This window comes from Electrona antarctica, assembly GCF_951216825.1.
Source record: "Electrona antarctica genome assembly, chromosome: 17".
In the NCBI taxonomy this organism is placed as follows: domain Eukaryota; kingdom Metazoa; phylum Chordata; class Actinopteri; order Myctophiformes; family Myctophidae; genus Electrona; species Electrona antarctica.
Window position 1 is genome coordinate 36,182,400 of NC_136798.1, and position 26,341 is coordinate 36,208,740.

A 26,341-nucleotide genomic window follows, 5' to 3' on the forward strand; every position below is an offset into this window, starting at 1 on the left:
ACCTTTTTTCACTGACAAAAACTAAATGGAAACTAAATGAAAAGTAAGCTATGATGACTAAAACTAAGACTAAATATTATTGACAATTTCGTCAACAAATAAAAACTAGACTAAAATGTTAGGAAGGGACTAGTGGACAAGAGATCCAGTATAAGTCATTTTACACTTGGTTGCATGCAATGTGTAAAATCAGCCATTACGACGGCATCAAGGCCCGCCGAAATACATTTTAGTCGACTAAATCAACTGTAGATTTAGTGGACTAAAATTGTGATATTTAGTCGACTAAAACTAGACTAACACTAAAACCAGGTGACTAAAATGTGACAAAAACTAAATGAAAACAATTCAAGGGACTATGACTAAAACTAAAATCAAATTGTGCTGTCAAAATCAACACTGTCTCTCATTGTCTCGCCTGCCTGTCACTCTTCCTTCCTCTCCAGCTCATACTGGGATACGAGGCCGGGATCGTGGTCCTCTGGGATCTGAAATCAAAGAAGGCTGACTATCGTTATACTTACGACGAGGTGAGCAACTCTCCGTTACCCTTCTACTCTCACAGCTTCATAATGACTTCCCGTCACTAGCTTTCGCACTCCTCTGATCTTGGGGGAAAGCAGTAAAAAAGGAATCTCATCCCATATTCATGAAGCACCAGCTTTGAATAGATGCGTGTGTTTGTGTGGTGGCGTGATGTGATGTGTGTGCAATGTATTGTTTACCTAGGAGAGTTTGACGTCGAGGAGACAAAGGAAAATCTCTTTGTGAGTGCGTGCGATAATTCCCTTGAGTTGACAAGGCACATGTGTTAACCCGTCTTGGGCGGGAACCCCTTTTGGTGTTTTGAACATTATGTTATAATTTAGCTATTGAAAAATAGCAGATCTACAAGCTCATAGCGCGCCACCGAGTGGCGCGCTACGAGCTTGTAGGTCTGCTATTTTTGAAAAATCGTGAAAATGTGGCGCAAATCTTTGAATATATATTCTTTCAAAGTGAATGTTTTTAACTCGGGTCTAAATGGGTTAAGCATGTACTTTGATATGTACATCACACACGTACCAATACACTTTCTTAATCGTGCGCACGCACGCACACACACACGCACGCGTGCACACACATGCGCACACACACACACACACACACACACACACACACACACACACACACACACACACACACACACACACACACACACACACAACACACACACACACCTCCAGTGTGGATGAGTGCAAACACGTGAGCAAGCTGATGCCAGTGGGAGAAGATGCATGCTGACTATCATGGAGGGAGATTAGGAAAACCTCCTGTCTCTCCCATTGGAATTGGAGCAGAATTCTCTCTATTAATTATGGCGTCTCAAGCCGGCTTGTTTGTTGTTGGTGGAGCGCAATAGCACGTACTGCAGTGTCATATTCTCTTGTCAAATATATTTTGAACCAGGTTTCACCCTGGCATCTGTACATGTCCTTTTAAATGTCAAACTAGATAAAGTGCCCCTCGGGGCACAGGTCTCCACCAGGGCAGGTCAGGTTGTGGCCTCCTGGTGGCGCTATAACAGGCCAATGTGAAGAGGGTGGGATATATTCCTCAGCCTAGTAGGAAAGTCTGTGAATGATTTCACGTAAATTGCATGCTGCGTTCATGATGAGGCATTTTGTTCCAAAAATGTGTTTTGCAAAAATCCACCTGTTGGTGGCGCTATAACAGGCCAATGTGAAAAGGGTGGGATATATTCCTCAGCCTAGTAGGAAAGTCTGTGAAAGATTTCACGTAAATTGCATGCTGCGTTCATGATTTGAGGCATTTTGTTCCAAAAAATTGTTTTGCAAAAATCCACCTGTTGGTGGCGCTATAACAGGCCAATGTGAAAAGGGTGGGATATATTCCTCAGCCTAGTAGGACATTCTGTGAAAGATTTCACGTAAATTGCATGCTGCGTTCATGATTTGAGGCATTTTGTTCCAAAAAATTGTTTTGCAAAAATCCACCTGTTGGTGGCGCTATAACAGGCCAATGTGAAAAGGGTGGGATATATTCCTCAGCCTAGTAGGAAATTCTGTGAAAGATTTCACGTAAATTGCATGCTGCGTTCATGATTTGAGGCTTTTTGTTCAAAACGGGCCAATCCTGCAAACTGTGAAAGCCAATGTTAGCCAATTAGGATGGAATATGAAATATCGGACAGATCCGGATTGAACACATGACTATAGAGATAGTGTGTAACGATTTGCGGATTTTTTTGACAGAATCTGGAGGAGTCGGCCTGCTGGTGGCGCTATAACAGGCCGTTCTGGAAAATTTGGCATCGACCAGGTTAACGGTGCCGGAGATTAGCTGTACACAGACACACGGACGGAGTGCAAAACATACTCTCTCCCCATGCCTTCGGCCTGGTGGAGACAATTATAAAATAAAATTACAGTGTCATGCAACACGTTATTTTCACACCATCATACACACAACAAAGTATAAAATGGGGGTTATATGTGGCTAAATCACTACTATACTAAATAGTGGATCAAGTGTCTTCACTAAAGACAAAGTTTGTTGGTGTTGGTGAGAAATGCAGTTGTGTTGATATAGTGATTCCTGCAGTAAGTGTTTCTCTCCAAAATAATTAATCCAACACCCAAAGCTGATAAGCAGGCCAAGCGGCCCTGACTGCCCTCATATTGATTCTCAATTTTACCTATTTATTTGGCTTCCCCAATTCGCAAGCAGGATAGGGAGAAGTGATCTGTGGCTAATAACCTTTGGGTGTTGTTGGATTACTGAAGGATAAAATACCTATATTGAAAGAGAATCCATCCACCTACTTAATAATATTGTCTCCAAAATGAGCTTATAAACACTTAGTTGGCACACATGTTAGCTTTTCCTGGATTTTACTCTCTGGAAAGAACTTCATTTAACAAAAGGTTACCCTTCTTAAAGCAGTTAAGCGTGTGTCATTATTTGTACGGATATAACTAAACTTTGCTGTTTCATAGCTTTGCTTAATTACTGATTCAGACCCTCCGCAAAGGGGTTATAACAAACAGGTCTGGTAACTGTGATTTAACACACACCAAGGTAACATTTATATTACTCAAACACACATAGCCTCGACGTTGCAATAATGCCCGTAAACAATCACTTGATTTTGGCCATTTTATTACTATTATCTCATAACACACTCACACACGTACAAACATACTTCTACTACACTTGTGTACAGTATAAAGCCTTATTTGCCTTGTCTGGCCCGTGTTAGATCTAATACAATAGCATGATGATCATTACAACAAAGGAATCTGAGACCGTGGCGTTTAGGTAATAACTGCAAACACAAAGAGAAACACAAGATACATACTATTAATTCACAGATATAGCGACTGCATAGATGCATCATTTGTGACTGAATTTAGAGCATTTAACGAACATATAACACATTAAAAGGACTTACTTAAACGCGTCATCCCGTTTGCTACATTGTTTCTGTATGAATGAACGAACACATCGTGCCCCCTGGTATAGCTCGCCCCTTCCTCTGTCACCCGACACTTCCTATCCCCATACCATGTCCTGTCCTAGTATGAACTCGCATTCCTGGTATATAGTATTAGTAACACATTGGTAACACATTTACCCCCCAATTAGCTGTATTAATATCTACATCCCTGAGATATACTGCAATTGGTTGATAAGAGGATCTCTGTTCTTATATAACACAGAGTATTTACTGTATAGGCAGTGAACTTCATAATAGCACCAACACTCTATACATAAATGACACAACATGAAGTTACAAATATAAGCTGGGCCGGCACTTAATATTATAATGATCCCACTCACGGAATAAACTCGACACCTCCCACTTTTAGGCTACGGTTTGAAATAAACCCAGTAGGCTAAATAGATTCCCCACAATCATTTGCAAACAAAACATTCAAACAAAAATAAAACATAAGTATATCAATCATGCTTCTAATCGATGAACACCTCCGGATGGCACTCACCAGTTGAACTTATGAAATAATAAACCTAGTTTACTTTCATGCACTGAATTAATTTTGATCTCAATCTGACTGTAGGAGGTAGGCACCACCGCTTTGCTCCTTACTGAGTGACAAGTATGCCTCATCACCCAGCTGCCTCAAGTAAATACCCAACTGACTAGTCTTACTCGCGCAGCATGCATATGGAAGAGTTCGTTAGGGTATTTCTCAAGAGGTCTTTCTAGTCTAATTCACTGATCTTCAACCGGGATTAGGACAACCAGCCGCCGCACATCACGATGGAGGATGACGGATGGCCATGCCACCACGTCTTTCACCACCTGCGACCAACTGATGGGCAGACTTGGACATGTCCGCACCTTTACGTCCCTGACGACACCCTGGTTATCTGGATTCACCTCCACGACACGACCCATCCGGAATCGACCTCGTAGAGCATTCTGGTCCGCGACCCACACCAGGTCGCCGACGGCCACGTTCCGTGCTGGAACGTGCCATTTCTCTCGGATGAAGAGATGAGGGCCCGCCAGCTGGCTCCACCGCTTCCAGAACTTGTCCACCTCGCGCTGGACCGCCCGAAGACGACTGTACGGGTAGCTAGGGAAGTCAAAGCCCAGGATGTCTCCCCTGGGCCCTGCCCGCCCCAACAGCAGAGAGTTGGGAGTGATGATGTCCACGGAATCCTCGTCGACTTGAGTTCTGGCTCCGATGGGTCTTTCGTTGGCCAGGTTAGCAGCAAGGTAGAGTAGAGTCTGGAACTCCAACGCCGACAGATCATCGGTGTCGCCGACGCTGCTCAACGCCCTTTTCAGAACATGGACGGCAGCTTCGGCCGCCCCGTTCCGATGCGGTGAGTCCGCTGGGCTAAACTCCCATGCCCAGTCGGTCCCTGCAACTGCTGCTCTTTGCTGGATCTGCTCCTTGTCAATGTCCCCTAGGAACTTGTATAGATCCTCCAGTGCTGGCCTCGCGCCAACAAAGTTCGTACCCTGATCAGACCACAACTTTTTTGGATGGCCTCTCAGAGCAGTGAATCGCTGGTAGGTCTGCAGAAAGCCTTCTGTAGACAAGTCCTCAACTAGGTCTGCATGGACAGCCCGTGAGGCCATGCAACTGAAGACCACGCCCCAGACTTTTCTCTTAATGCGTCGCTTCACAGTGCCCCTGACAGTGTAAGGACCGAACAAATCCAGCGTTGTGTACTCGAACGGAGCTGCTGGACTTGTGCGCACTGTAGGAAGATTAGCCATCACTTGACTGGATAGCTTAGCCCCCCGTTTGCGACAAAACAGGCAAGAGTCGATCACCTTACGTGCGACCCTTGGCCCCTGAACCACCCAGGCTTTCTTCCTGACTCGCAGGAGTGTCCCAGCCACGCCCTCGTGGTTTGCACGATGGGCCTCCTCACACAGCAGTGTGCTGAGTCGTGCCTCGTAAGGAATGATGGGCACGCCCTGGCTTTCTTGGTCAACGGTCTGAACCCGGCCTCGGCATAGCAAGAGACCTGTCTTGTCGTTCTTACTAACTACAAGACGGTTTAGTGTCGTTGTCGGGAAAGAAATTCCCTCTTGGGCGGCAAGGCACAGCTCCTTAAATGCTGTGTCCCGCTCTCCGACAGAGAGCACCGCCCCCCACTGTACACGACTGCCGGACTTGAATAAGCCTCCGTGGCCGTGCAACACTCTGCGGACGTAGCCAACTGCCCCGCAGAGTTTTGACAGTGTGCTGCATCTAGCCAAGTCCATTTGGTTCACAAGGCCTGACCCCCACAGCTGTTCAGTTTCGTCATTAGATGCTGCCACAGAACCCCCATCACTGACTGGTGAAGGACCCCTGCTGACCGCTGGAGACCCCCCATTGTCTGGTGAAGATCTGCCACTGACTGGTGAGGACCCGCCACTGTCTGGCAGTGGCGCTGACCCCTGGTTCTTAGTTTGGGATCTAGTAACAGCAGCAGAGAATGCTTTCATTTTGAACACTTTTCTCTGCAATGTACTCACGATTTCCCGCGAGGAAGCAGCCACCTCAGCAGCTGACTTCATAGGCCATTGGTCGACTGGTCTGGCTAGGAACTCTGGTCCCTTTTGCCACAGGGAATCACTGTCTAATTGCTCAGGAGAACCCCCCCTCGTGACTAGATCAGCTACATTTTCCACCCCGGGAACCCACCACCAGTCAGTCACAGGCCCCGCCTTCTGGATTTCCCCAACCCTATTGGCGAAGAACGTTTGGAACCCATAACTGTCCCTTTGAATGGCACCCAGCACTGTCTGGCTGTCGACAAAGTGATACCACTTCTCGATTGTCAGCCTGCTATGCTTCAGCACGTACCCTTTCAGTCGTGCGGCAAAGACAGCACCGCAGATTTCAGCTTTCACTGCATCACCCTTTTGGTCTAGAGGAGCCAACTTGGCCTTTGACTCCACCAGACGAGTCTCCACCCCGCTAGCAGTTTCCCACCGCAGGTAGAGCACCGCTCCGTAGGACTCTGAGCTCCCGTCGGAGAAGGTGATGCCCCAGGGTTTCCCCACCCATCCGGGCGGAGTGATACACCTGGGGAACGTGATCGCACTCAGCTTTGCGTATTCCTCAAAAAGTTCAACCGCTCTCACGCGGAGATCGCTAGACAACGGTTGATCCCAAGTGTCTTTGGTCAATGACCCCGCCTCTTGGAACGCCCTCCTGACTAGAATAACGCCTTTCTGTTTCAGAGGCGTCACAAGGCCAATGGGATCATACAGCCCCGCTACTTGACTCAGCAACATACGCCGAGTCAGAGGATCTGGCGTCTTCTCCGCCACCTCCCCCAGAGCAAGGTTTTCCTCGCTCCGCACTTTCTTTTTTCTGGCGGAAAAGTTTATGGCAACCATGATGAAGAGGCTGTCCTCCTTCACATGGTAACCAACCCCCAGAGCCTTATTGTCCTCCTCTCTCATCTGATTCGGAAACAACATAGTCTCTGGTTTCATTTCTCCATCTCCTTCCCTCCCACTTTGGCCTGACCGTACCCAGGGCTTTAGGTGAAACCCCCCGGTAGCCAGAATGGTTTTAACCCCCGCCAGTACCTCCTCCAGCCTCTGGGGGCAGTTGTGAGATAGAAAAATGTCATCTACGTAAGCGTTCTCCACGATTACGTCCCTCTCGTCAACCATGTGGGTGAACTGAGGTAGATACGCTGTCTCGCGCATCGCTATTTGAGCTATGCTACCCGCTGGACGGTCTCCCATATTGACCCGTACAACTGCATAGTCTTCAATCTTGCTGTCAACTGAGTCTCTCCATAGGAACCGGTGCAAATGTACCTCCCGCTCTTCTAGCCAAACGGAGTGGTACATTTTGCTTACGTCGCCAATGGCGGCGTATTCCCCCTCCCTGAAACGCAGCAACACTGCTCGGATCGGGTTCAAAACATCGGGCCCCTTCAGCAGGATACTGTTCAAACTCACGCCCCGGAATTCTTGACTACTGTCCCAGACTATCCTAACTGGCGTGGAAACTGAGTGTGGGTTTGGTGCCATAAGATGGTTGATCCACCAAACAGCCCCGTTCCACATGTCCATGGCAGCTTTAGACAGCTTGACAGCAGCACCTCTTTTGAGCATTTCATGCACCTGGCTAGCATAGGCCTGGTACCACACGGGATCTCGCCTGAGACGTTTCTCAGACTTTAAGAACGTGGCCTCAACCGCCGCCCTATTATTTGGTAAAGTAGACGGGTCCTCTTTCCAAGGATAGCTCGCGTCCCAATGCGACTCATCGCTGTGAGAGTCGCTTGTCTTAAAAGTCAGGCCCCTCTTGACAATCTCCATTTCTCTCTCGTCAGCGAGAGACATCTCTTTGCCACCAGGGGCGCATTTTCCACAACGACAACCCCCACACAGGGGATCGCATGCCGCGCCAATACTGTCCCAACGCCACCAAGACAGTGCCGCGCTGGTGTCGGTATGGCATGTAGCAGCCTTAATTTCAACGGCTCCACCTCTCATTGAAAGAGCAAAATGGGTTGACGCCCACTGTCCTGTGATCATTTCACTGGCGTCGAATAGAGACGGATGACATCCGCTAACCGTCTTACCCAAAATCCCCGACCACAGTACCAAATCTCCACATCTAGCCAACCGCTGTGGGGCTAAACGACCCTCACGCGCACTGATAAGTATTTCCACTTCCAGTGGACGTCTCAACTCCTCCGGATCGGTGCCCGGGAAAAGATCTGCAATGCGCCTAGGATTAACTGGACAATTGATCTTTGCAATCTCATTCAGACCATAACAAGTCATGTCATGGTCCAGTGGAGAAGAGCCCTTTTCCCCCATTGTCTTCAACTTAATGGAGTATTTTTTCGTCTTGAATGTCTTTCTCATCCCCCCAACGCCCTGCACGCTCAGAGTGACAGGTCTTCCTTTCAGCCCGAGCCTGTCTGCAGCTTTGTGGGTGATATAATTCGTATCAGAGGCGAGGTCAATCAAAGCCCCCACCCAATCACCGCTTTTCGTGGTTACTTCCAGCGTCATCATCAGAGCAGGCATCTCTCCGCCCTCAGTGCAGCCTGTCGCGGCTGTATTGTTCGTGTAAGCTTTGCGCACTATAGCTAGTTGCTTTGGCGTCAACTCGGCCTCAGCAAGCTTAAGTTCAATTTCATGTGTAGGCCCACGTGAGTCCCTCCCCACGCTACTAGCCCCCCCTCTCGCGCTGTCACTATTATTATTACTAGTGCTACTATCCCCATTACGAGGACGCGCCTTGGGGCACAACTTGAAATTATGAGGAGGCGACGAGCCGTCCCTTTTGCACTCACTTAACCTACACAGGAAATTGTCATTGCGCACTCTGCATTGGCCGTCATGTAGATATAAACACTTAAAGCATGCTTTATGTTTTTTCGCATACGCACGCCGGCCTTCAACGTTGGCTTTCATGAACATTTTACAACGGAACAATGCCCCTGAGTGATCGCTCTCTCCGCAGATTACGCACGAACCCCGCGCCTCCTCGCCGCTAAACGTAGCCCTTGTCGAAGCACGCTTCTCGCGCGCCCCGTTCCCCGGCTTATCATTCTGTCGGTCATTATTACGGCTACGTGGGCTCGGATCACTTCGTTTGGTCCCTATGCCTTTTGCATTTAATTGTTCTTGTTCAACGAGCACTTTTGTATGCTCGCGTAAGAAGGCAATGAAATGCGGGAACCTGTTTTGGCTATCAATATTATTATTTGGATTACAACGCATCACAAGCCACCGTTCTTGCATTTCTGGCGGCAATTTAGCCTCTAAATTGTGAATGACGAGCTGATTTTGAATGACGTCGCCAGCATTCAGATCCGCTAGATCCAGCACCGATTGCTCTATTAATCTAACAAGATGTAATGTCTCCTTTGGCTGGCCACTGCTTACAGCGGGCACACTTTCCAACTTCATTATAATCTCCTTGACAATCTGTCCTACGTTCCCATAGTGGAGTTCTAATTTTTGGTAGACCTCATCTGAAGTCTGGCAATAATCAAGCCTTAATTCATCATTTATCCTTTTATCAATGGAATCAATCAGTAGCTGGTAACGCATGTCATCACCCCATCCAGGATTGTCAAAGAGTGCATAAATCCTATGCCACTGTTTCTTCCATCTGAAGTATTGCATGCGTTCCCCACTGAATTGGGGTAATTTCATAGGCTGAGCAGCCAGTTTGCTACCGGCTGACTTCTTTCCTCCATTGTCAACGGCGAGAGGTACACTTTCTTGTTTAATTTCCTCTTTCATTTCTATTACTATTTCGCCTTTGTGCTTTAAATCCTGGAGATTGGCACTCTTAAGTGCCTTCAAAGCATATATCTCAGCTAATACCTTGGCCAAATTCTCGTCAGAAATGCAACCTTCCCAAGAGTTTAGTAACGTCTGCATGTCTGTTAATGATCGCTCAATTACACTCTCCAGCCCGTAAATAAGACTTAGGTTAATATCCTGTTCTTTGTAACGGTCAGGACGCGCTCTGCCTGCTGCCTCTGCCGCCCACTTGAGGGCGCGCTGCACAGAATCTTCTATGAACCGCGTCCATAAGTTTTCCTGCAATTCTGTCCGAGCCAAAAGATAGGATATCTTTGCGGCATTGAGTCTCGTACTAACGGTAGCTATGTCCAAAGCGTTTTCACCAGCCTCTTCCATTGCACTTTTATAATCCGTGCTACAGGTTAGAAGCTCATCAAAACCTATATCCATGTCTTTCAGTAAAGCCTTAAGTTCACTTTCGGACTTATGGGCAGCCGTACTTTTGGCTTTGGTCGTTAACCTTGTTAACGCGCCTTGGCTCGCCGAGCGCGCTTTCTTTAACGCATCTAAGGCTGCCATGGTTACACGAGGCTACTCGCTCGCCCCCCCCCACCAACCTTGTCTCTCTTTTTAGATGGCCGGTCGGCGTTCCTCTCTGGCGGCCAGTCGTGCTGTGAAACATACACAATGCGTAGCCCCAATTCCTATGCTATTAGCGTTAGCATTGGCTAGGCTAGCCCCAACAACATCCAACTGGAGTTACCCTCCTTTAGCTTAGCATTAGCGTCAGTCAGCCAGTTAGCCACCGTTAGCCTAATGCTAGTTGGTTGCTAGGCACAATGCAATGTCAATGGGAAGGTGGCTAGCTCCTTGCTTGTTTACAATTTAGCTTGGTCTGGTATACCCCCCAAAGTCAATGCACAGTTCCTTTCTGCAACACACAATTTCAGCGATATTCCCCCCAATGCACAAGCACTCATGTGGGCACTGAAACTCTTTATTTAGGTCGGCAAAACCGGATGCTTCCTAGCACCCAGGGCACAACCTCCTTAGCAGCAGGATCACGCTACTAGCATCCTTGTCACCTCAATACGGCACGGATGATTCCCGCAGATATCAGCTACCTCCTGCAGCCTACGGGTTTCGGTCGCTGGTCCTTGGACACGGCGATCGATGACGGGTCAGCGATGCTCCGCCGCAAACGCTGGATGGCCGTCCCTTCGTTGTCTTGCTTCCCAGCTAGCGTCACGCTAACAGCAGACAACCACCATTGCTCACGTAGTAGCTAAGCTAACAGCTAAGCTAACACGGGCCAATGGCTTTCATTAGCATTGCGGATCACACAATGCTCGTATCACTTTGAATAGCTACGGTGAATTAAGTACCGTTGCTTCAGTAACACGTCGGTGGGTTACACCGCAATGAATTATTACTCACCGGTGATTACACACGGTTAATTATTACTATGGTGAATTACACCACATTTAATTATTACTCTGGTGAATTACAGAGCATTTAATTATTACTGTACGGATATAACTAAACTTTGCTGTTTCATAGCTTTGCTTAATTACTGATTCAGACCCTCCGCAAAGGGGTTATAACAAACAGGTCTGGTAACTGTGATTTAACACACACCAAGGTAACATTTATATTACTCAAACACACATAGCCTCGACGTTGCAATAATGCCCGTAAACAATCACTTGATTTTGGCCATTTTATTACTATTATCTCATAACACACTCACACACGTACAAACATACTTCTACTACACTTGTGTACAGTATAAAGCCTTATTTGCCTTGTCTGGCCCGTGTTAGATCTAATACAATAGCATGATGATCATTACAACAAAGGAATCTGAGACCGTGGCGTTTAGGTAATAACTGCAAACACAAAGAGAAACACAAGATACATACTATTAATTCACAGATATAGCGACTGCATAGATGCATCATTTGTGACTGAATTTAGAGCATTTAACGAACATATAACACATTAAAAGGACTTACTTAAACGCGTCATCCCGTTTGCTACATTGTTTCTGTATGAATGAACGAACACATCGTGCCCCCTGGTATAGCTCGCCCCTTCCTCTGTCACCCGACACTTCCTATCCCCATACCATGTCCTGTCCTAGTATGAACTCGCATTCCTGGTATATAGTATTAGTAACACATTGGTAACACATTTACCCCCCAATTAGCTGTATTAATATCTACATCCCTGAGATATACTGCAATTGGTTGATAAGAGGATCTCTGTTCTTATATAACACAGAGTATTTACTGTATAGGCAGTGAACTTCATAATAGCACCAACACTCTATACATAAATGACACAACATGAAGTTACAAATATAAGCTGGGCCGGCACTTAATATTATAATGATCCCACTCACGGAATAAACTCGACATTATTTGTTACACCCGAGGCAGCATTTGCAGGAATAAAAGCAGGTCAATAATAGGTACTGTATGCAAACCACATTGTGTGTAAGAGCATCTTAGCGAACGCACACTGTTTGTTAATGTCAAAATGGTTCATACATTCACAGTAATGGTTTAAGCAGATTGAATGACTTTGGGAACACACAGTTCACTCATACAAACACACAATTTACAATTTACAGTTTGGGCATTTAGCAGACACTCTTAATCCAGAGTAGAGCGATTTACATTAAGCAATAACAGAAAAGCATGGCTTGAAAAGTAGTTATCATGAAACATGCCTAAGCTAAGAACGTAACATCTATGTAAACTATACATACTATACTATATTATATATTATACAGGTGTACTATAAAGTGCTATGACTACATAAAATGGAATTCTAGTGCTGTCTACGTAACATGCTATAAGTCTGTTTAAAATACTATCTAAGTCTACATAAAGTGCTATATTTAAAATACTATCTAAGTCTACATAAGGTGCTATCTAAGGGGCTAGTGCTACGGGCCATGGTGGAGTCTGAAGAGGTGGGTTCTCAGACTACGGCGGAAGATTGGGAGTGAGGCTGCAGTTCTGACTGGGATGGGATCACAACAGTATACACTCACTTGTGTGCAAAATGATCACGCACGCATCGACACGAGGGTGTCTCTGCATAGCACTTATACGCCATGTCACAGTGTCAGTGTGTTGTTAAGGATAATGAGATTACCACTGTACTCATGCTGGTGTTGCCCTCATTGGCGGGGCTGTCATTTTGTAAGCGTGCTATGATAGTCACCCGGGACCCTGTATAATTCTGTATGTGTGCACACCTCTCTCTCTCTCTCTCTCTCTCTCTCTCTCTCTCTCTCCTTCTCACACACTTCTCAGATAAGCTAATATGCCCTCGCTGCTCCTAAGGCATTCCAATCTCCGCTGCTGAAGCTCCTAAGGGACTCTAATAATGTCTTGTGGGAGAGCTCATCTCTCCTCCCCGGCCCCGCGGTTACACCTCCCCAGAGGCGCGCATTACATCGCTTCTCATTTGTACAGCGCAACGCACGCCAGAGCAGACCGCGCTGAGCGGAGGTGTATTTTACTCTGAGGGGTCCAGGGCTTGAAAATTAAAAATAATAATAATATATATACATTTTTCATAATATAGAGATTCAGCAGAAAATGAAGTAGATTTCATTCATTGTTATTACCTCTGGCTAAAGCGATGTTCACATCGTTTTCAGGGTCAGATCTTAAAGCATAACTACTTTAAGGGTGGGCTCTGGGGTTGACTAATGTGAATTGAATGCAGGCTAATTCATATTTAAAGATCCTAAAGTGGTCCTCAAGGACCCAGAGAGAGAAGTACTGTATGGTTGTAGGTGCTGCTGTACCTCAAAGGCCCCGTCTATAAAGCATTGTATAAAACATACGTACAATGCATTATAATCTTCGGTCAATATGAATTATAATCTGCTGCAGCAAAAACAAAATAGCAGATCACATTGTGAGCTTGTATTTTTTGTGATGTGAATTGGGATGCATGCTGTATGTCAGATTTTCATGACAGCAAGGCATGCTTGAGGAAGTAAAACGATCGTACGAGAAAATATTAATTACCACTTAGCTTCTTTGGCATGCATCTGATATCGCTGCTTCTATCAAGGTTCACATGAAAATGCTGGTGTTTTTTTTTTCTCCAATTCTTGGCTCCTACCCATTTTCACATATTATATATACTGTAGGTCATGGATGTGTGGTAATGATTCAGCATAAACTCTCATTAATTGCCATTTGCCGCTGATGTCAGCAACAAGACAGTGCTGTAAAATGTACATCATTTTCGCACTGCTGTCTTTTCATGTGCAACGTATATATTGCTTTCTTTTTTTGCTTTCTTTCAGTAGCTACAGTTGGAGGCCATCGATATTGTCCTTTTCTTTTTGCTGAGGTTTGCGTGATCTGCGCAAAAGGACAGTTTGGTGTTTTAAACATTATGTTATAATTTAGCTATTGAAAAATAGCAGATCTACAAGCTCATAGCGCGCCACCGAGTGGCGCGCTACGAGCTTGTAGGTCTGCTATTTTTGAAAAATCGTGAAAATATTTATTTCAGAAAACTGGAGGATTTAGAAGGATTTTTTTAAATTTTGAGGTCAGGCCTAAATGGGTCAAATGATAAGGGACAATCTCGGTGGCACCCAACTGTATTGCTTTCTTGTTTTGCTTTCTTTCAGTAGCTACTTGGTTTGTTTTCAAAGTTACTGTATATCCTCCTCAAAGACGGCACTAAGGACTGCTGAGAAAATGACAGCTCTTTGTCTAAGCATAGCAATGATCTCTACCAGGTACTTTACACAGAAAGCATTATTTTAGCTGACAGTCTATGTTAAAGACGTGCTGCTGCGCTCCTCTTTCCCGCATGCCGAGCATCGTGTTTCAAAGATCCTGGCGTCTGGCATTTTCTTTTTGAGAGAGAGGAGTGCTGCTCTTTTGATCCTCCTGGCACTGTGTCTGACAACCGGGTAACTTACGACCGTACATTTAATCGTTGTCACCAGTCTACAGTACGTTTACGTTGTTTCAGCTAAGCTATTTGCGCTAATAACACAAACGACAGCACAGCAAGGGTTGATTGGTTTGAACGTTGCACGCGTCGTTCATTAAACGGTGCGTGTGAGCGCTATATGGACATGATATCCAACACTCCCTCGGCTCATAAAACGCTTTCTCTGAACACAGACCCTAGTTCTTGCAAAAACTGAAGTGTCCTTCTTGGACCAGTGTCCACCGTGGTTCAGACAGCAGTTTTGTAGTTGTGGTTGTGGGCCTGAACTGAGGAAGTTGAGAAGAGTGAAGGTCGGTTTTTATACACCGACTTGCATTTTGGCTTTTTGTACTATCTTGCAGGACAAAGTGGTAATACAAAACGAAGGGAACACATGTACATTTATAGGAAAACACTGCAATTCTTTGACTTGATTTCAAAGGTCGTAACTAAGCCAAACGTAGGCATAGAAGTTTTTGCCATAACCCCAAAACAGCTGAGAGAGCATCCCTTCCCCTGGGGGTTATTATCCAGTGGACTGCTATTCTTAACTGTGGTGGTTCAGCAGTACGTCATACTCTGCACGGCTCTGTCTGACTCAACACCCTGGACTGAATCTGGCTTTGATCAATGACCCGCATTGTGGACAGATTTTGATTTCCGTTGCCTTCCTCGCCTCTCATATCTCAGCCTAACTTTCCCCTTTTGCTTTCTTCACTCTTCTACTTGTCGAGGGGCCAGGCCCGACGGGCCTTTGGTCCATTATAGTATTGGTATGTTTTTTCTTCTTCGGCCAGATATTGCAGTTCTAGCTTAACCGTGCAGCCGTTTTTTGTGAAACTTGGCAATATGGTACGAAACACCATTTTGACCAGTTTGAAAAACACTTACACCTGATTTTCTGAGCTATTCGGACCATTATCTGAAATCACAGTTGAAGAGAAGTTTGTATGTGAAAATTGCAAACAAAAAGCAATAAGAAAAAGATATATGCAATATGCACATTCGCACAATAAGCGAGGTGCACTTCCAGGGCTGAGAGGGGGCTGTCGCTCGGCTGCTCGACCACCATTCCTGGGTACGACAATGCCACTTGCCCGAATGTGATGACCTCATCACATTTGTGATGACGGCTATGGCCATTTTTAGCCGAAGGCGTGTTTTTCGTACAAAACTTATTGCAATGGATTCAGAATCATGAAAACCCCCTAGTTTTACATGTCACATGCTACTTAAAGTATAATAACATTTTGAAAAAGTTCCCTTATACCGGTAGGTTGTTAATGGTACCCCAACTTTCAGCAGCTGTCACAAAGTTTCCCAAGGGAGTTGGCTTGGAACAAATTGAGAGGTGATAGTAGACACCTTTATAAACACAGTTGTGAAGACTGAAGAAAGCTAGTGGTAAGCAATTTTGTTTTGCAGATTGCCCTAACTAATTGGCTGTTTATGCATCAACAGATCCAGGTACTCGTGTGTTTTGCACACACTCACACACACGCACGCACACACAAAACTGGGACTGGATATATCACAGCTGTGATTAACCAGCAATCCATGTACCTGTAAATTAACACTTTCGGGGCCTTAGATTTATCTATCCATCCTATCTAGGCTGCCTTTATATGCCTTTATTTGCAGCTTTGATCGATGAAAATCCGGCGGAAAATAGTCCCATAGTTTGTTGTTGAAGAGAAAAACATGCCGCCATTACGACGCAAAACGAACCAGCCGTTCACTTGCATTGAACTAATTTTCCCAGAAGCCCTAGCAGCCCAGAGCATGGCTTGATTTCCGGCCTCGTCACCAGGTCCGCGACAAATCCGCTCTTTCTTTTTAATTATAAAAAAACGGCGCATTAAACACATTAAACAAATAGCGGGTTTAGCGTATTACGCAGCACCGACACATGGATTAAATAGCGGGGAACGCGTTAGAACTGTTAACAAGAAAACAGTTTGTTTGCACACAGATCTGCACCTCATCACACTGTGTTGGTGTATTTCTACCCTGTATCCACACCAACACAGATCTGCACCTCATCACACTGTGTTGGTGTATTTCTACCCTGTATCCACACAGATCTGCACCTCATCACACTGTGTTGGTGTATTTCTACCCTGTATCCACACAGATCTGCACCTCATCACACTGTGTTGGTGTATTTCTACCCTGTATCCACACAGATCTGCACCTCATCACACTGTGTTGGTGTATTTCTACCCTGTATCCACACAGATCTGCACCTCATCACACTGTGTTGGTGTATTTCTACCCTGTATCCACACCAACAGATCTGCACCTCATCACACTGTGTTGGTGTATTTCTACCCTGTATCCACACCAACAGATCTGCACCTCATCACACTGTGTTGGTGTATTTCTACCCTGTATCCACACAGATCTGAACCTCATCACACTGTGTTGGTGTATTTCTACCCTGTATCCACACCAACAGCCATTGTTTGAAAAGGCATCGACAACGCACACAATTTTTTCACTGAGGATAAAAAAACACAAAAAAGGGCTTTATTTAATTACCCTTTTATCAGTTGACAGCACAGCAGGTTTATTTTTGATTGTACCGTATTTTGCAGGTTTGATGCTATAACAATTTGTTATAGCATATATAACTCTAGATTCCTAGAGTTCCATCTTGCAGGATCACTTTGCATTTTTTCCACAGTACATCAGACAAACAATGCTTTTTTCATAGACCATGGCAATGATAGTTATCCAATTGGTGGAGCCAAAGATAATTCTATTTAAGCCCTAAAGATTTTATTGTGATTCACTGCTGCAAATAACATGCGTTTGTCTTGGATGGAAAGTGAGAAATGTCTCTTCTGGGCACGACTAAAGAGTTGTTTACCACGCAGTGAATAGAAGCTTCATTTGGCCAATGACACCCTTCCTTTTCAAGGACAGCTTAGTGTCGGAGCAATTTCATTGGTTATGGTTACTGGAATGGTTAAAAGGTGCAGTGTGTCAGAGGGAATCAAGTGTTATACTTACAATATCTTAGTTCTAAGTTCTCTCTCTCTCTCTCTCTCTTATACGCACGCACGCACGCACGCACGCACGCACGCACGCACGCACGCACGCACGCACGCACGCACGCACACACACACAGGTGTTGGAAGATCATGTGGTTGATGGTGTCTGCACTAGACTCATTACCAGCATTTTCCCAAGCTTGGTAACGACCAACCTTTTTTCCCCCCGACCAATCACAGCATGAGTTTCATGCACAGGGAATATGTTAAAACGCTTTGTGTGCCCTTTCAACATTTTCAAAATAGTGACCCAATGTTATTTTTGACATTTTATTCATTTTTTTATAAAAATCACAAAAAGAAATGTTTTTTTTTCTTTTTTTCAAAGACGTCCACAGACGTCCTGGGCACCACATAGCGGTAATTCCCAGGATGTCTGTGGACGTCTTGGGCACAAAATGTGTTAATGTCAACAGCTCTGTAAAGCCTCGATGTACAGTGTAACTTCCTTGGACTGCACTTCCGCAAAATTCCAGGACTTGTATTCAGACACTCAACCGGCAAGGTCTGGATCAGCGTGTGTCTGCACCCTTGACCAAAATACATCAACGTTAAAGGTCTCAGTTCTGCTTCTTCAGAGTTGAACTCTCTCTCTCTCACACACGCACACGCACACACACACACACACGCGCACACACACACACACACACACACACACACACACACACACACACACACACTAAGGCTGCACAATATATCATTATCGAGCTATGAACTTCTAAAACCAGCAACCCTCTGTTTTAGCCTGTGCCCCTCGGAAAATAGTCCACCACTCCGTTTCTCCCTCTTTCATGCTTCTATTGGTGTGTGTGTGTCTGTGTGTGGGAGGGGGCGGGGGGACGGACTGTGCTACATTGTGTTGTTGCTAGCCCTGGTCCAGTGTGTTAGCAAACTCACTAACACTTTTTTGAATAATGTTTAGTTTTCAATGTTGCAACACTCTAAGTAGCTATAAGCAATAATAGGTCAAAATTGTATTGACCTTTTTTTGTTTTTGTATTCAGACAGCCAGCAATGAGTAAACCCCCCCCACCCAAAGAAATTAAGTAATTTGGCATAAATACCGCAATATTTGGCATAAATACCGATATATGACACTTTGTCCATATCGTGCAGACCTAACACACATGCACGTGCACGCACACACACGTGCATATCGCTTACAATTGAGATTAAATTATTACCTGCCTTGAAAACCCCAGAATGATAAACTGCAGAAACACAGACAGGTTTTAACATATTTTATGTTTCCATTCATAACTTTGGTAAGAACCACGGCTCTGTGACGGTAACTCTGCTTTAGCTTGAACCGGCGTCTAATAGATAAAGGAAATCCCCTGTTAACGTCAGCCTACTGAGTTTGAATTTGAAGAGTTTTGGTACTAATGCTGAACCATTGAAAGCTGAGAACCAGCTCAAAGAGATGGCGTGAGAGAGAGAGAGAGAGAGAGAGAGAGAGAGAGTGTGTGTGTGTGTGTGTGTGTGTGTGTGTGTGTGTGTGTGTGTGTGTGTGTGTGTGTGTGTGTGTGTGTGTGTGTGTGTGTGTGTGTGTGTGTGTGTGTGTGTGTGTGTGTGTGTGTGTGTGTGTGTGTGTGTGCGCGCGTACGTGCGTTTTGTGTCTTCACTGTGTAGTCTCACCCCTCCATAGACCAATCTGTGATGGCAGCCTAATGTAATAAATCATGAAATTAGTATTTTTAATTGGTATTGTTTGATGTGATAAGTGCCGTGTGTTTCAATTACCCCGCTCATTTGCCAATTAAGCCCGCCACATTGTTCCCTGCTGGGACCGTCACACCGAACAATGCACCAAATGATTTCTATATCCTGAATCAGTCACTGTCAACTCTGAATGGGTGGAGAAGGTGTCGGTGTGTGTGTGTGTGTGTGTGTGTGTGTGTGTGTGTGTGTGTGTGTGTGTGTGTGTGTGTGTGTGTGTGTGTGTGTGTGTGTGTGTGTGTGTGTGTGTGTGTGTGTGTGTGTGTGTGTGTGTGTGTGTGTGTGTGTGTGTGTGTGCCCTGTGTCTCTGCCTAGGTGTGTATAAGAGACAACGGGCAGTATTATGCATGTCTTAAGTACCAGGTCTTATTACTTAACTTAAGACCTGGAGGCGTGATCAATGCCATTTGGCTATTCTGAGTGGCCAAACAGCATTGACCACGCCTCCAGGTCTTAAGTTAAGTCATAAGACCTGGTACTTAAGACACGCAAAATAGGGCCCAACATGTTTTTGAATATTCTCTTTCCCATTCTCTGTGTGTGCCATAACACATCCACAGGTTAGATTACTGTATAGGAGTACACACCAGTAAAATGATTTGGTATTGGTGCAAATTGTGAATATTTTGCTTTTGATTGGCTGTGTTGAAAAGTATATAAAAAATATCTTTAGAGCATATTTTTTATTCCCATTTCTGCTAAGCAGCAAGCTATATATGCTTAGATGATTTTGTGCCACTGTAAATACGAAACGGAAGTTAGGAGGAGGCTTCACTTGCGCTATATTATTTGACTCTGGATCAGAGCTTCCGGTTGCTCCAGAGTCCAGACTGTATGACGGAAGCATTTGAACAACAGTCTGGCCACGCGAGACTAACCCCATAACGCCTAACCCACCTCTTCCTTCCTGTCGTCTTCTCAGGCCATCCACTCGGTAGCCTGGCACCACGAGGGCAAGCAGTTCATCTGCAGTCACTCGGATGGAACTCTGACCATTTGGAACGTCAGGGGTCAGGGAAAGCCCTTTCAGACAATCACCCCGCATGGTAAGGACTAAGGACGTGGCAACCCACGCACACACTCACCCGCACAGGATGTGGCCTACAGAGCAGTGGTGGGAAAAAGTACTCAAATGTTTTACTTAAAAGTTAAAGTATCAATCATCATCATCATCATCATTTTTCGACCGCAGTCGAAATCATGGATTTCACAATGCCACGCCAGACTTCCCGGTCCTTCATAGTCAGGGATCATATTTGATACAGTCTGTTTCTGGTGATATTTTAACTCATTTGGGGGCAGTTGCCGTCAGTTGATGCTTCGTAGTCGGTGAAGTACAGTATATTAGGGTTTAAGTGCTTAAAACCTTTGAGACACATTTGGGGGAAAGAAATACCATCCCAATATTGTCTCCTCTGCTCCAGTCTGCCGGTCTTAGGAGTGGCTTTCATCATTCATTGTTTGCTCTTTTGACTCGGGGTGGGGATTATTGTCTATCGACCTTCAATTGTATTGTCTGCTGTTTTGCTTATTGTGCACGAAAGTGTGCATACGTTGCTGTGTTCATTGTTCTTATTGTGTTTATTTTCAGTGTTTACTCCGTACACAAAAGCGAGTCTGTCCGTTTGAAGATAGCTCATAAAACACGTTACTCTGTCTTCTCTACACCCATACACGCACGCACGCACGCACGCACGCACGCACGCACGCACGCACGCACGCACGCACGCACGCACGCACGCACGCACGCACGCACGCACGCACGCACACAGCCACACACGCACACACACACAGCACTTTCAAAATGCAGGCAGAGACAGACAGACAGACAGACAGACAGACAGACAGACAGACAGACAGACAGACAGACAGACAGACAGACAGACAGACAGACAGACAGACAGACAGACAGAGCGAGATAGATAAAGACGAAGAGGAAAGGAACAGAATGAGAGAGAGACGTTTTAGAAAACGGTGTATATATTGGGTGGTATACTTTAGGAGTTGTTATTGTATGTATTTCAATTACCCAGCTTGTTTTCCCAATTAACTAAGGGTCCATTTGGGTCAGTTTTTACTCTCTTTGAGTTAAGATAAACACTGTGGCTTTTACTGTGTATATGCACGACACGTCCCCCTTTTGTTGTCTTTGAAGCTTGCATTGTTTAGATTCCCTTATTAAAACTAGTTCTCTTAGTGCCTACTGTATGCAGTGCATGGCTATCTCTAGGGCAGGCTCACTTTAGTTTGGCTCGTCTGTAATGTTTAGATAAGCTCACATCAGGTAATAATGCTTTCCCAATATGCAAAGGCAGGCATATATTTGATGGATCACACATGCGGTACCCATGCATCCGTTAAGCTTTTCGTAGACGGGACATCATCTGTCTATCCCCCCCCCCCCCTCTCTCTCTCTCTCTGATGGATCATGCTTGGTCTCTATCTTGCTCCCGCTCAGAGCCACAAATAAAAATAAGATGACGCCTGGAGAGGAAGCTATAGGGGCAAAGTTGGAGGAAAAGGAAGGAGCAATGATGAGAAGCAAATAAATAAATAAGTGAAAGTTCCTGGGTCTTGTTTATGTGTTCCATTTTAGGAAAACAGCCCAAGGATGGGAAGAAGCCAGAGCCTTGCAAACCCATTCTCAAAGTGGAGTACAAGACCACTAGAGCTGGGTAGGACTGCACGCACGCACGCACGCACGCACGCACGCACGCACGCACGCACGCACACACACAGAAACTGTTAAAATGCTATGTGGCCACACCCACCAGTTCATTAAGTATACCTGGTTTTCTCCTTAGCACCACCCACCTGAACTTAAGCCTCGCCCACAGCTGTGTGTTGTATGATAATGAGGGAGGGGTTAGGGTAAGACGTCACTAAAGTGGTGTATTTCGATTGGGCCTTTTGACTCAAAGGCTTTCAGCTTTCAGGATGAAACCAAAAATACACAGGGAAGACATATTTGAATATTCCAACCACACCTGGGGGTCTATTAGAGCAATGTTAACTCCATAGAACAAAACAGAAAAAGTACAAAACTCACGGCACTCCATCTTTTAGTGTGCCTTTCTTTCAAGTTATCTACCTAAGCCCAGTATACTGTACGAACCTGCATTCGCATGTGTGTGTGTGTACTGTATGTGTGTGTGTGCGTGCGTGCGTGTGCCTTAGGGACCCCTTTATGATCCTGTCTGGAGGTCTGTCATACGACACAGTGGGCAGACGACCTTGTCTCACTGTGATGCATGGGAAGAGCACCGCTGTGCTGGAGATGGATTACCCCATAGTAGACTTCCTCACCCTCTGTGAGACACCGTACTCTAATGGTATGTAATGGATTACCCCATAGTAGACTTCCTCACCCTCTGTGAGACACCGTACTCTAATGGTATGTAATGTCACCCCCTGTCTGTGATCATCGGTCATTCACAGTGGTGGAAAGAGTACTCAAACCTTTTACTTAAGTAAAAGTACCAATACTTGCAATATAGAAGTACACTCCCATTACAAGTAAATGTCCAGAATTCTAAATGTACAGTTGGGTGCCACCGATATTGTCCCTTATCATTTGACCCATTTAGGCCTGACCTCAAAAATCTAAAAAATCCTTCTAAATCCTCCAGTTTTCTGAAATAAATATTTTCACGATTTTTCAAAAATAGCAGACCTACAAGCTCGTAGCGCGCCAATCGGTGGCGCGCTATGAGCTTGTAGATCTGCTATTTTTCAATAGCTAAATTATAACATAATGTTTAAAACACCAAAAGGGGTTCCCGCCCAAAATGGGTTAACTGTCCTTTTGCGCAGATCACGCAAACCTCAGCAAAAAGAAAAGGACAATATCGATGGCCTCCAACTGTACTTGAGTAAAAGTGTAGTAGGCTATATGGTCCGCCTCGGCTACAGCAGCGGCTACAAAAGTGCAAAAGTATTGGCATCAAAATGTACTTAAAAGTACGAAAAGTAAAAGTGCTCATTATGCAGAAGGTCCCATTTCAAGTTTTCAAATGTATACAAATATTTTGAAAATAGCCAATCTACGAGCTCACAATGCGTCGCATCGCATTGAGCTGAAGTGTTTAATGTATGTTTTGTAATTATAATCAAAAAATCTAAACTAAAAACTAAACGTTTTCACATAAATGTAGTGGAGTAAAATTACAATATTTGCCTCTGAAAAGTAGAAGTAAAAGTACTCCAGTAAAGTAAAAGTATGTCAAAATTGTACTTGCTTGAGTACAGTACTTAAGCAAAAGTACTTAGTTACTTTCCACCACTGGTAATTCACTCTCTAGTCTCGCGTGGCCAGACTGTTGCCTCTCGCAAAATTTCAAATGCTTCCGGTCGTACAGTCTGGACTCTGGAGAACGGAAGCTCTGATCCTGAGCAAGCAATAAAGCGGAAGTGAAGCCTCCTCCCCACTTCCGTTTTGTCTTTACAGTCGCGCAAATTTATCCTAACATAAATCGAAATCATCTAAGCATCTAAGTATATTATAAATTATACTTAGCAGAAATGGAAATAAGGGTAGGTACCCTCACAAAAACATGCAGTAATCCTGGTCTCTAAACTGTCTCCCCCTGGCCAGCCAGGGCGCCTGGTGGAGGGGAAAGGAACTGGTTGGAATAACGTGTTCCTTCCACGCGCTACGTCCAACCAGGGAAACTCCCCCCTGTCAGGTGTAAAGGAGCAACTTGGACACTCACTCATGCATGAAGGAAGCATGAGTTCAAGTCCGTTGCTCTCCCCAGGTTGGCGGAGGGTGTGTAGAGCCCAGGATGAAAAATGGGTTACAAAATCGTGGGATAAAAATTATAAAAGAAAAAAAAAAGAAATGGAAATAAAATAATCAAATATATTTACATTTTAAAATATATTCTCATGAACGGAAATTGCAGCTTCCTCGCTCGGATTTGGGGAGGTTTAGTTCCAGACTCTCTATACATGTAGCATTCAGAGATTATGGAGTAGTTGTCTGGCTACGCGAGACTATTCGCTCTCTATAACAGTGGTTTCAGCTAAATGATGGAGATGATGAAACCAAATGGACCCCTAATGGGTCCATTTGGTTTCAGTTTACACTCTCCAGAGTTATATTGAGTGTATTATATTATTGTTAAACATTTGCATTGCTTAATTTACAAGACATCTACAAAAGTAGAGCATGTAGAAGAATTGTTATTTTGACCAACGTTTGCCTGTTATCTCTCCTATGGTACCAACATCAATACAGCATGGAATTGTGGACAAAACTCTTACTTGGTCCGTGGCTCAAATGCCAAAATTAATAATGGGCCTTGTTTGCAGACTCCCAGTATGCTGCGCTCTGGGAGAACAGAGCAGCTGATTTCTTTGTTTTGATTAGGTGTTCCTATACTGTCGTTTAAGCACGGCTAGAATGTTGTTTCAAACAATCAAAACGACCTGTTGTATAATGATCCATCTGTTTTTATTTTTATGTTATTCTCTTCACTACATCCAACCAGATTGGTTGCATTATTGCTATAACTCGCCAGCTTGAATACTGTACATTATGAATGTGAATGGGCACAGTGTTGGATGGTATGGAATGTAATCCTTGGAGCGAGTGTGGTTGCCATGTATGTTATCTGGTGCACACACAGCTTCAGGAGAGGGATTAGTGGCTACAGTAGTTATGTAACTGTGCTGATGGAGGGGCAGCAAGTCACTGGCGACCAGCCCTTGATTTCATCTGGTAACCAACAGTACTGTGTTTTATGGAGAGGCTGTGTGTGTGTGTGTGTGTGTGTGTGTGTGTGTGTGTGTGTGTGTGTGTGTGTGTGTGTGTGTGTGTGTGTGTGTGTGTGTGTGTGTGTGTGTGTGTGTGTGTGTGTGTGTGTGTGTGTGTGTGTGTGTGTGTGTGTGTGTGTGTGTGTGTGTGTGTGTGTGTGACTGTGTGTTCTGTGTGTGTGTGTGAGTGGGGTGTGTGCGTAGGTGGGTGAGGATGTTGATGGGACCCAAAAGGAGAAGCGTTGATAAAATCTATCTATCTATCTATCCAGCCATTCATCCAAGAATATAAAAAGTGGCTACTTAAATGATGTGTTAAACTGGTAACTGAGCCTCATTCTAATGTTAAATGCAAAATCTTTTTTTCCAAATCATGGCAATGAATATTTCACTACTGCTATATCTTGAATTGCTGCAAATCACAGGGATTAATAAGACTGAAGTATCAAGCTCTCTCTTGCCTTCACATCTCCAGGGCATAGATATGATAATGGCATGTATAATATATCACAAGGAATTCCCCTCTCTCTCTCCTGTGGGTTTGTAGATTTTGGTATTGTGTGTTCTTTGTCTGCTTTCTAATCAGGGTTTTTTCTGGGGGCCCAAAACTCTTGTGATAAATAGCTTAAGTTGCTTTTTTTTGTGTGTGTGCAGATTTTCAGGAACCTTATGCCGTAGTGGTCCTTCTAGAAAAGGATTTAGTGGTGATCGACCTTGCACAAAATGGGTAAGTCTGACTCTGCTGTTAACCAGTGTTGTTTTTGGCAGCACATTTCTATTTTAGTTTTAGTCATAGTCTCTTGAACTTAGTTTTAGTCACATTTTAGTCACCTGGAATGTGTTAGTGTTAGTTTAATTTTAGTCAACTAAATGTCATGAGATTTTAGTCGACTAAATCTACAGGTGATTTAGTCGACTAAAATGTATTTTGGCGGGCCTTGATGCCGTCGTAATGACTGATTTTACACTTGCTGAAAATAGCCGATCTACAAGCTCACAACGCGTCGCGAGCTTGTAGATCGGCTATTTTCAGCATGTAAACAAGTGTAAAATGACTTGT

The 26,341-nt window shown here is 44.7% G+C and overlaps 1 protein-coding gene across 1 annotated transcript in view; it reads left to right on the top strand.

The window, feature by feature from the left end:
- Positions 1–26,341, top strand: part of stxbp5a (syntaxin binding protein 5a (tomosyn)) — a gene marked incomplete at its 5' end in the record, with an annotated part of 168,772 nt that overhangs the window by 108,721 nt on the left and 33,710 nt on the right. The window contains 5 exons of the mRNA XM_079526402.1: positions 447–530; positions 20,447–20,570; positions 22,121–22,199; positions 22,702–22,856; positions 25,936–26,008. Of these exons, the coding sequence (XP_079382528.1) occupies positions 447–530; positions 20,447–20,570; positions 22,121–22,199; positions 22,702–22,856; positions 25,936–26,008 (515 nt within the window). The remainder of the gene's footprint in view (positions 1–446; positions 531–20,446; positions 20,571–22,120; positions 22,200–22,701; positions 22,857–25,935; positions 26,009–26,341) is intronic.